Here is a 9,849-nt window from a genome sequence, read left to right as displayed (position 1 = left end):
TTCAAGTTAAAAAAAAAACAAACTAGTCTTTTTCCAGCTATGTATTGTAATGTATAAAGCTGGAAAGGGCATTACTTTTATCCTTACAACAACTACATGCTGAACCATCTGCAAATCACTTTTCCTGAACCTATCAGAAAGCAGAAGTTGAAGGGCAATCAACTAACCTATAGTCTAAAACAGGTACCTCCAAGGACAGAGAGTAAAGAAGGATGCAAGTACTTCTTAAAAATTTTAAAATTTACCTGGGGCACGTACTGCAGAAACCATTAACGAAAAATTTTAACAGATTTCTAATGGCTAATAGTGGACTAGCAAAAACTGGGAACTATCAGAAGCTGCAGACAGGGAAAATTTTACACCCATTTGCAGGGTCATCTCCATGGACTTCACTTGGGGTGCACAAAAAACTGGGGCAGAATGAGAGCCCTGAAGAAGCATCGGTTCTGATGCAGGCCTGGGGGAAGGGGACAGCTGCTGTCCTAAAGGCATAAAGCATTCTCTAGATCCTTTTTACCCTCTTTCCTACAGAATAAAAGCCTTAAACTTCTGGTTGAAGGGCAACAAACCCCACTGTCCTTAGGAGCACCGGTGAAGACTCATTGCCTGTGGGGGAAGGAAACAGAAAAAAAACCCTCTATACCTGAAGGAAGAACATGAGTACACTGTTGGCCCAGATCTACAGCTGAGGGTGGTGTAGAACCACTGAATAGGCTCCATTCCTAAGATTCAGGGACACAGAGCTTACCTAAGAGTGATGCTTAATCAGAAGAGCAGAGAATTCCCTCTTCTGAACCAGGTTAGTAAGCATCTAGTACCAAATAATAGCAGTCAGCAGTCTACTGCTGGGAGAGGAGCAAGAGCATGAAAAGAGACCTGCTCTGAAGCACAGCACAAAGGAAAGACCTAAAGCTGAAGGTGCAACAGACACTGAGAAAAAAGGCAAACCGGCTCCCATTCTGAACACAAGCTATAGGAATCTGAAGCTTTCGGTGTACTGAGGTTAACTATAGCAACAAATCTCAAATCCAACTCAACTACTAAATATAAACTGAATCAAACATACATTAAGGGCCTAGCAGAAGTAATTATGTACCCATTCTCAGATTTTAAAACTCTTTACCTAAGTCTTTACTGTCCTATGTAAGGTATCTGGCTTTCAAAAAAATTATGAGGCACACTGTCAAGAGGCAAAAAAAAAAACCCCAAGAAAACAGACTCAGATGTGACAAAGATGCCGGAGCTAACACAGAATATCTAAAATAATTAAAATTGTTAAATGTTAAAGGTTCTGGAGGAAGCTCACCACTCATTTTCAAAATCATATTGGAAGTCCTAGTCAATAAGAAAAGAAAAGAAAAAATATACAAATTGGGAAGGGAGAAATAAAACTGTCATTGTTTACAGATGACATGACTGTCTATAGAAAATCCAAAACAATCAATGACGACAAAAAACTCCTGTAACTAATAAGTGATTATAGAAAGGTTGCAGTATTCAAGGTTAATATACAAAAGTCGATCACTTTCCTATATACTAGCAATGAACAAACAGAATTGAAAATTAAAATACATTATCATTTGCATTAGTACTCCCAAAATGAAATACTTAGATATAAATCTAACATAATATGTACGAGATCTGTGAGGAAAACTACAAAACTCTGATGACATCAAAGAAGAATGAAATAAATGGACATATGTAAATAAGAAAATGGATCTACAAAGCTTATTTTTAACAGGGGAAAAGTAACTAAAGTAATCTGGGAAGTGTTTATCCTGTTGTATTTTATATCACTTGGTATATTCTGAAAGGCAATAAAAGTATTCTTGATTTGAGAGCAATATGGGTGCTACTGTGTTGGAGAAATAGCTGAATTTTCTTTCAAAAATGTTTGGAAAATTAAAAATATAAGAATAGCTTAAAATCTAAGACTTCTGACAAAGTTTTTAAAAATCAGTGACATTGAGGGGTTTTATTCTTTCTTTTAAAAATAAACTTGATTTGTTTATAAAATGATGGTGATTTTAAAGAATGTCCTTAGCTGGCAATCTTATATTGGAATCATCAGAGTGTTTTTGTTTTTATTTTGAGAATCTCAGTATTTGATGAATGAAAATTGAAATGCGATTTAAAAAAAAATTGGTCTTTCCTAAACCTACTCCAAATATTCCTTTTTGAATTAGTTAGACAAAGAAAATAAGTTAATCCACCTCGTCTTTATAAAGAAAGTATGTAAGGTGACAGGAAGTACATATTATATAGGTCACTGGTCACTACTCTCACAAAAGATCATCCTCTGGTCTCCATACCAGAGTGATGGTAGCAATGGCCAGATCTCAAAGAAACCAATTATATATTGGCAGAGAGACAGTAGGAAGGGATGGAAAGAACAATCTCTGACTTGGGAAGGAGAATATGGGGACAGTTACAGGAAGCTCCTATGCTGAAGGATTTCCCCTGGAAGAATTCTTGGCTTAAAACTGTATGCTGACACTTTTCAATTAAAAATAGACCCATCTACATTTGACATGGGTTTATTTTTAGCTCATCTCAGAAGTGCAAGTAAGTCCATAAAACACTGGGATAAAACACCTCTGGCCCTGGTCTGAATGATAGTTTTCTAGCTGTCTTCCCAGCAGCTACCTGAAGTCACCCAAAGACTAGATTACAAACTTATTGCTACTGAACTAGGAGGATACTGTAATTTCCTTTGGCCAATTTAGTAAAATGGATTAGTAATTAACAGGCTGGCTTTGTTTTAGAAAGCAGCCTAGAGAGAAGGATCCAAATCCTTTTCTGTCTGACAAAACCCTGTGGAGTCCATAGTTATTACATGCTAGAGAGACAATAATAGTAATAGTTTTAATTCTTACCACTCATTGGGTAACTAGTCTGGGTGATTTGCACATACAGTGTGACACACAAAACAATTCTGTAAAGAGATCATCAGTCTATACTATAGAGGAAAAAACAGAATTTCAAAGAAGTTATGTCACTCAAACACTTCAATTCAAGTTTGACCGACTGCAAAGATTTTGCTATTGCTACTATATTGTGCTGCTTCTCAGCCAGACTCAGGGGAGGGCTATTGAGTTAAGAGTATAGGCAGACAGACTACCCGAATAATAAACATTTTGGGGGTCAATTTTAAATTAAGTAAATGCAGTGTACAAACTAGATGATGAAAATGATAGCTGCTAACATTAATTAAGCACTTGCTATATGCTGGGTAGTCTCTGATTAATGCTTTGCATGTAATTAACCATTTTACCCTTACAGCAACCCTACAAACCAGGTAGGATTAGTGTTTCCATTTTATAGGTCTGTAATATAGGTAAAGAAACTGAGGCACAGAAACATTAAGAACTTGCCTAGTAGTGATGAAACCAGACATTCTGGTTTCAGAACCCCCATTTTTAATCCCTTTACTAAGAACTATGGCAGGCAGGAGTGTTAATCTGGGTGGGAACTGAATCCCTAAAGTTCCTTCAAACAATATGATTGTTGGTACCTTGGATAGAGGTCTAAGTAGAACTGTCCCAATACTTCTCCTGTGGCTTTATCCTTCACAGTGTAAAGTGTAACACTTTTATTCCACACATGAGCATCTGTCACTTGCTCGAATGAAAGTCCCAACAACTCCTGGTAGATGTTTAGCAAGCCTTCAGTGACCACTTCAATTGGGAAGTATTCCTTGAGGATCTCTTGGTCTATGGAGTACTTGAGTTCTTCTGTCTGAGTCATATAGTAATGTAGATCCCAGGCATTGATTGTCCCATCATATTCAAAACCTCTCTCTTCGCATTCCTTTTTCTTCAAATTCAAAATAAACTCTCGTTCTGCCTCACCCAAGGGTTTTAATTTCTGGCTTAAGTCATCTATGAAGGAAGTGGGAAAAATCAATGATTTATTGCTCTTGGAAGCAAGCATGTTCATATATACCACCTGTGTTTTAGCATGGTGCTTTTTCTTTATGGTACTTGATAAACTGAGAGGAGGGAGAGAAGGGAGGGAGAGGTGAAGGGGAGAAAGGAAAGCAGGCTCCATTATGACAGCACTGCTGTTCTCTTCCAGGTAACTGATTTTATGGATCCTTGCCCCTTTTTCTTTTAGCACCATCAAAACCAGGCCAGGACTTTCTCACAGCATCAACAAAGCAATGGTAAAACTAAACTCATGAACACGATTATTCTTCAATGAGGTTAGGCTCCTCAGGAAGGCAGGAAAAATAAATCAAATGTGACCTGTGATCAGTATTACTAAAAAATACACAATGCCTTTGATGGTTATGGGTTTAGTTATCACTATCCATTCCTACAAAGAAAATTGACTTGGACACAGCAATTCCACTTTTTAGATGGATTCCACAATTTATACACTGTGCTCAATTTTTGACTATTTTACTGGTTTTGGCTAAATGAATATGTTCTTATTATGTATTTATTCTTCACAATTTGCTACATATGTAAGATAAACATGTGTTTGGCTCTGTAAGGGCCATGGCAGTGAGGGAGGTAGCCCCAGTGTGTGTGTGAGGTGAGGGCAACAGCCTGAGGAGGGCTGCAAAGGGAAAGGAGGAAACTCACAGAAGATACAAGGATATATTCTCATTAGGCTGGTCAGAAAATACGTGAATACAAGCAGTAAGAGGACGACTCAGGTGGTAACATGCCAATTTTAAATTAGAGGGAAAAGTACCTTAAAGAAATTAAGTTAATCAAGTAGTTATTAAGGAAAAAAACATTCTCACGAAACCCGTTAACTCTTTGAGCCACCATCTTGTATAACATACATCAGAATATATGGCGGTTACCTGTTTACGTCTCTGTTGTTTCCTTTCAGTGTGAAATTCACAGGGTAAAGAACCTCGTCTTATTCCTTTCTATGGTCTTACCATTTAGTGTACTGCTTAATACAGAGTAGTTATTTCATAAATGTCTCATGAATGAATAAATGAATTATAAAATAACAAATAACTACTACTTATGGAGCATCTGCTACATGTCATATCTGATGCCAGCATATACAGTAATACAAGGTATGGCCATTGAGGACATAGTGGAGTAAATCTTGGGCTGAAGGCTGATTTTAACTCAATATTAATCATCTTCAACTCAATTAAGCTAATAACAATATACCAAAGTAACACACTACAAACTTTGACTAGTTGTTAAAGGTGAATAAAGTTTGAAAGGGGTCACTGAGGAAAGTCAAGAAAATCATACTTTGGTAAACTCTGATTAGAGAGGATTACAATGAAAATCACTATCTTTACCATGGCCCTGCTATTCAACCATTTTCACTAGGATGAGAAAGAAAAATGGAGTGACTATTGGAATAGTGACACTCAGATTGAGATGGGGATGGAAAATGATACAGTACCAGTGACTAAATGTCATGGATATAAGAACCATGGTTTTAAAAAGATTAGTGAGAAAGTGCTTTTAAATGATGATACAGTTATAATGGTTTTCGTGCATGTTATTTTATATAGTTCTATATGTAATAAACGGCTTCTGGAATATAAAATGTTTATTTTTTTGTTTATGTATTTTATTTTCATTTATGTTGTATTTGTCAGCTTCTTTCATATGAATTCAGAAGAAGCCATGCTATAACCACCAATCACCTAGTGGCAATGAACAAAGCCAATGGGCTAATAGCCTCTGTTAGGACTCTAGATGTCTTGATAGGCATTAGTATAAAAATTCCAAAGATGCCAGATAGAATAAAGCAGGGATTATAACAGTAATATAAACCATGAGCAAACCTTAGAACCAAACATAGTACCTAACACAAAGTAAGTGATCAATAAATTTCTCTCGAAGGAATGAAAAACAGGATGTCCTAACAGTCATATAAGCTTTTAAGGCCCTCTATCAAGTTGGTATCATGCTGCAAAACAGTCATAGAAAAAGAATGGAAATATACAACTGATTAAACAAAGGAGAACTAACCTAGAAAGGTTGTTACATGGCTTGTACTCTTTGCAGTGTTCATTTCAAGGACAAAGTCAGCATGTGTGCTGTAGCCAAGAAGTTTGGCCACTTTGGTCCGCAGTGGGAGCAGCTGTTGTAGGATTGTAGTGTTTTCCTAGCAATAAACAACAACAAAAACAAACGTTAATAATTAATTAGATCTAAAGCATCAAAGGAGTTTTTCTATGTATTTTTAGGTTGGTGAAACTGTCAAATATTTTTAGACCATTTTAGCTTCTAGAAAATTATTTCATTTCAGTGTTATAGACTTTTTTTAAAATTCATGATCCAATTGTATTTCTGAAATAACTGACTTTTTAAACCTCGGGAGATAGTTATGGAGTCTTAATAAAATTTTAAGTACTGTAAACTTACAGTAAAAATGTACTCTTAAGGACTACAGTGATTCTACATTTAGTCTCATTGACTGGACTCCATCAAACATTGGCACCTAAATTTTTTTTCTCATTGTGGTAACATATACATATCACAAAATTTGCCACTTTACTTTCACACTCATTAGTATGGCTATTATCAAAAAATAGAAAATAGTAAATGCTGATGAGGGTGTGGAGAATTTAGAATCTTTGTGCATTGCTGATGGAAGTGTGAAATGGTGTAGCTCCTGTGGAAAACAGTACTGAGATTCCTCAAAAAAAAAAACAAAAAAAACAAACAAACAAAAAAAAAACAAAAAAATTACCATATGATCCAGCAATTCCACTTCTGGGCATAGATCCCAAAGAGGTAGAAGCAGAGACTCAAACAAATATTTGCACATCCGTGTTCACTGCAGCATTATGTGAATTACAGCTAAGTGGTAGAAGCAACCCAAATGTCCACCAGTGAGTAAAAGGATAAAGAAAATGTAGATTTGTACATACCATGGAATATTATTCAGCCTTAAAAGGAAAGAAATTTTGACACATACTAAAACATGGATAAATCTTGAAAACATCATGCTAAGTGAAATAAGCCAGTCACAAAAGGATAAATACTACATAATTCCACTTGCATGAGGTTCCTAGAGTCAAATTCATAGGGACAGAAAGTAGAATGGTAAATTCCAGGGACTAGGGGTAGGGGGAATGGGGAGTTAGTGTTTAATGGGTAAAGAGTTTCAGCTGGGAAAGATGAAAAAGTCTGGAGATGGACGGTGGTGATGTCTGCATAACAACGTGAATGTACTTAATACAGCAGATCTCTGTACTTAAAAATGTTTCAGGGATTGATCTCAAATTATTACAAACACTTTCTGCATTATATTTGTATTAAAAATATGAATAATGATATTGCCTTATTGTCTTTTTAACCAATAAGATGAAAAGTAAATAAATGCTGAGGTCAAAGAAAAATACTCCCGATGATTAAATCAGCAAATTATAGACCTATTTCTAAGGGAGCTCCCACACCAAGGTCAGACTACCTGGGTTCAAAACTTGGCTCCATCGTTTACTAGTCCGACTGTTGGCAAGTCCCTTAAGCTTTCTATGCCTCAGTTTTCTTATCTGTAAGATACGAATAATAAAAGTAGCTAAGTCATAGGGTGATAATGAAGATTCAAAGAAAAATGTATGTAAAGTGCACAGAAAAGTGCTCAGTACAAGAGCAAGCACTATGCAATCATCTGTTTTAATTATTATTACTTTAAAACTAGAATGGAAACATGGATAAGAAAAACATAGTATAATTCTCTAAGGTCTAAAATTATCTAGTTTGAGTTTTTCTTTCACCTTTTTCAGTTTCCCTAGACCTTCTCCCCAGACTGCCAATTTTCTCCCAATATCTATTCCCCTATTATTCCTCCTAGTCTAGAATTTTCTGAGTTTTTGCAGCACTCATGGTCGCCTGACTCCCTTTCCCAGACTTCCCTAAGCTAGCTGTATGCACATGATACACAATGGGCCAGTGGAATGTGAATGAGGTGATGAGTGAAATTTCTAGGTCATTTCTTTTTTTATTTTATTTTATTTTTTTAAATTATTTATTTATTCCCCTCCCCACATCTACTGCCCTCCACTCCCCTCCCCGCCCCAATCCTCTGGTAACTACCAGTCTATTGTCCGTGTCCATGAGTCTCTGTTTGTTGTACTGTTCATTTGTTGCTTTTAGGTTTATATCCCACATATAAGTGATATCATGTGATTTTCAACTTTTTCATTCTGGCTTATTTCGCTTAGCATGATTATCTTGAGGTCCATCCACGTTGTCACAAATGGCAGTATTTCCTCTCTTCTTATGGCTGACTAATATTCCACTGTATATATGTACCACAGCTTTTTTAGCCAATCATCTATCATAGGACACTTCGGTTGCTCCCATGTCCTGGCCACTGTGAATAATGCTGCTATGAACATCGGTGTGCAAATATCTTTTCGGATATGAGTTTTCAAGTCTTTGGGGTAAATACTCAGTAGAGAGATTGCTAGATAATATGGTAGATCAATTCTTAGTTTTTTGAGGAAACTTCCATACTGTTTTCCATACTGGCTGTACCAATTTGCAGTCCCACCAACAGTATATGAGGGTTCCTTTTCCTCCCCATCCTCGGTTTTGATTTGCATTTCCCTAATAGCTAGGGATGATAAGCATTTTTTCATATGTTTGCTGGCCATTTATATGTCTTCTTGGGAGAAGTGTCTGTTCAGGTCCTCTGCCCATTTTTTGTTTGGATTATTTGTCTGGGTCATTTTTTGCAGATGCTTGTCCCGCTAGCTGTGAACTGAAGTTAACAACGATGACCCTGGAAGCCACATACTAAGGATGGCAGAGCTGTCCTCCAGCTCTGGATCACTCACTTCTACATTGTTAGTGGCAAGAGAAAGAAACTTTTTTTTAAAAAATTGTGGTTAAACATAAATAACATAAGATATGCCATTTTAAGCATTTTTAGTGTGCAATTCTGTAGCACTAATTACATTCACACTGTTGTGCAACCATTACCACTATTTGTTTCCAAAACTTTTCTAACACCCCAAACAGAAACCTGGTAACCATTAAGTAATAATTCCCCAGTTTCCTCAGCCCCGGGCAACCATTAATTCTTTCTGAAGAGATATTTTTATCTTATTTGAGTCACTGTGCTCTGGTTAGCACAGTAACGTTTGTATAGTGGCATAACCTGTACCTTCATACCCACAGAGAATGATAAGCAATCAGGTGCTGCTATAACAAAAATGGAAAATACACAGAAATGGAAGGTGGATACAAGACACTGCAGGCTGGGAAGCTGGTAATCTTCACTACGTCAGGGATAACATTTGTTAAAACTGTTGCTGCCATAACTTGGAAAGCAGGCCAATTACCTACTGAGTCTTGGCTGCTGGGGAATTCTTTGAGAAAACTAATAATGTTGGTGTATGTTTGTTGGTATTTGTTGCTTTTAGAAAGATTACCTGAGGGAGATGAGCTCAGGTGAGAACTGGTCAATTTGCAAAGATGGAAGGAAGAGTTCTGCTCAGAGAGGTTCTGCCTGTGGCCCACAATCCGGGGCTTTGGGTTGCTGGAAAAGCCAATTGCCCCTGCACTCCTCACATCTGGAGGAAATTCTGTCACTCAGAGTTACTGAACCATGGAAATTTGTTTGAGTATGCTGCCTTCTTTCTCAAACCTACTACTTCAGGGGCCCTGAAGCGGACTCCGGCCAGTATAGAAGAAAAGATTTGGTAAGTTTAAGAACCATGACCAAAAGTGATCTTTGGGTGCAGTTATTTTAACATGAATCTGATGGAAGCAAACAAACAAAAAACCTATCGAGTTTTTTTTTGTGGGATTTTATTACCAAAGACATCAGAAGCCTGGCCTACAAAAGCTTGTGATTATTTGATCCCTAAAGCAATCCTCAGGCTTCAAATTGGCATCAGCAGGA

At 36.9% G+C, this 9,849-nt stretch overlaps 1 protein-coding gene across 3 annotated transcripts in view; it reads right to left on the bottom strand.

Moving 5' to 3' along the window:
• Positions 1-9,849, bottom strand: part of NLN (neurolysin) — an 81,196-nt gene that overhangs the window by 23,508 nt on the left and 47,839 nt on the right. For all 3 annotated transcript variants that reach the window (XM_015590411.2, XM_006913089.3, XM_025047663.1), the window contains exons 7-8: positions 5,961-6,096; positions 3,515-3,881 (exon numbers count right to left, since the gene is read on the bottom strand). In XM_015590411.2, coding sequence (XP_015445897.1) covers positions 3,515-3,881; positions 5,961-6,096 — 503 coding nt within the window. The remainder of the gene's footprint in view (positions 1-3,514; positions 3,882-5,960; positions 6,097-9,849) is intronic.

Source organism: Pteropus alecto, unplaced genomic scaffold, assembly GCF_000325575.1.
Source record: "Pteropus alecto unplaced genomic scaffold, ASM32557v1 scaffold20, whole genome shotgun sequence".
Classification (NCBI taxonomy): domain Eukaryota; kingdom Metazoa; phylum Chordata; class Mammalia; order Chiroptera; family Pteropodidae; genus Pteropus; species Pteropus alecto.
This window is presented reverse-complemented; position numbering and strand designations above follow the sequence as displayed.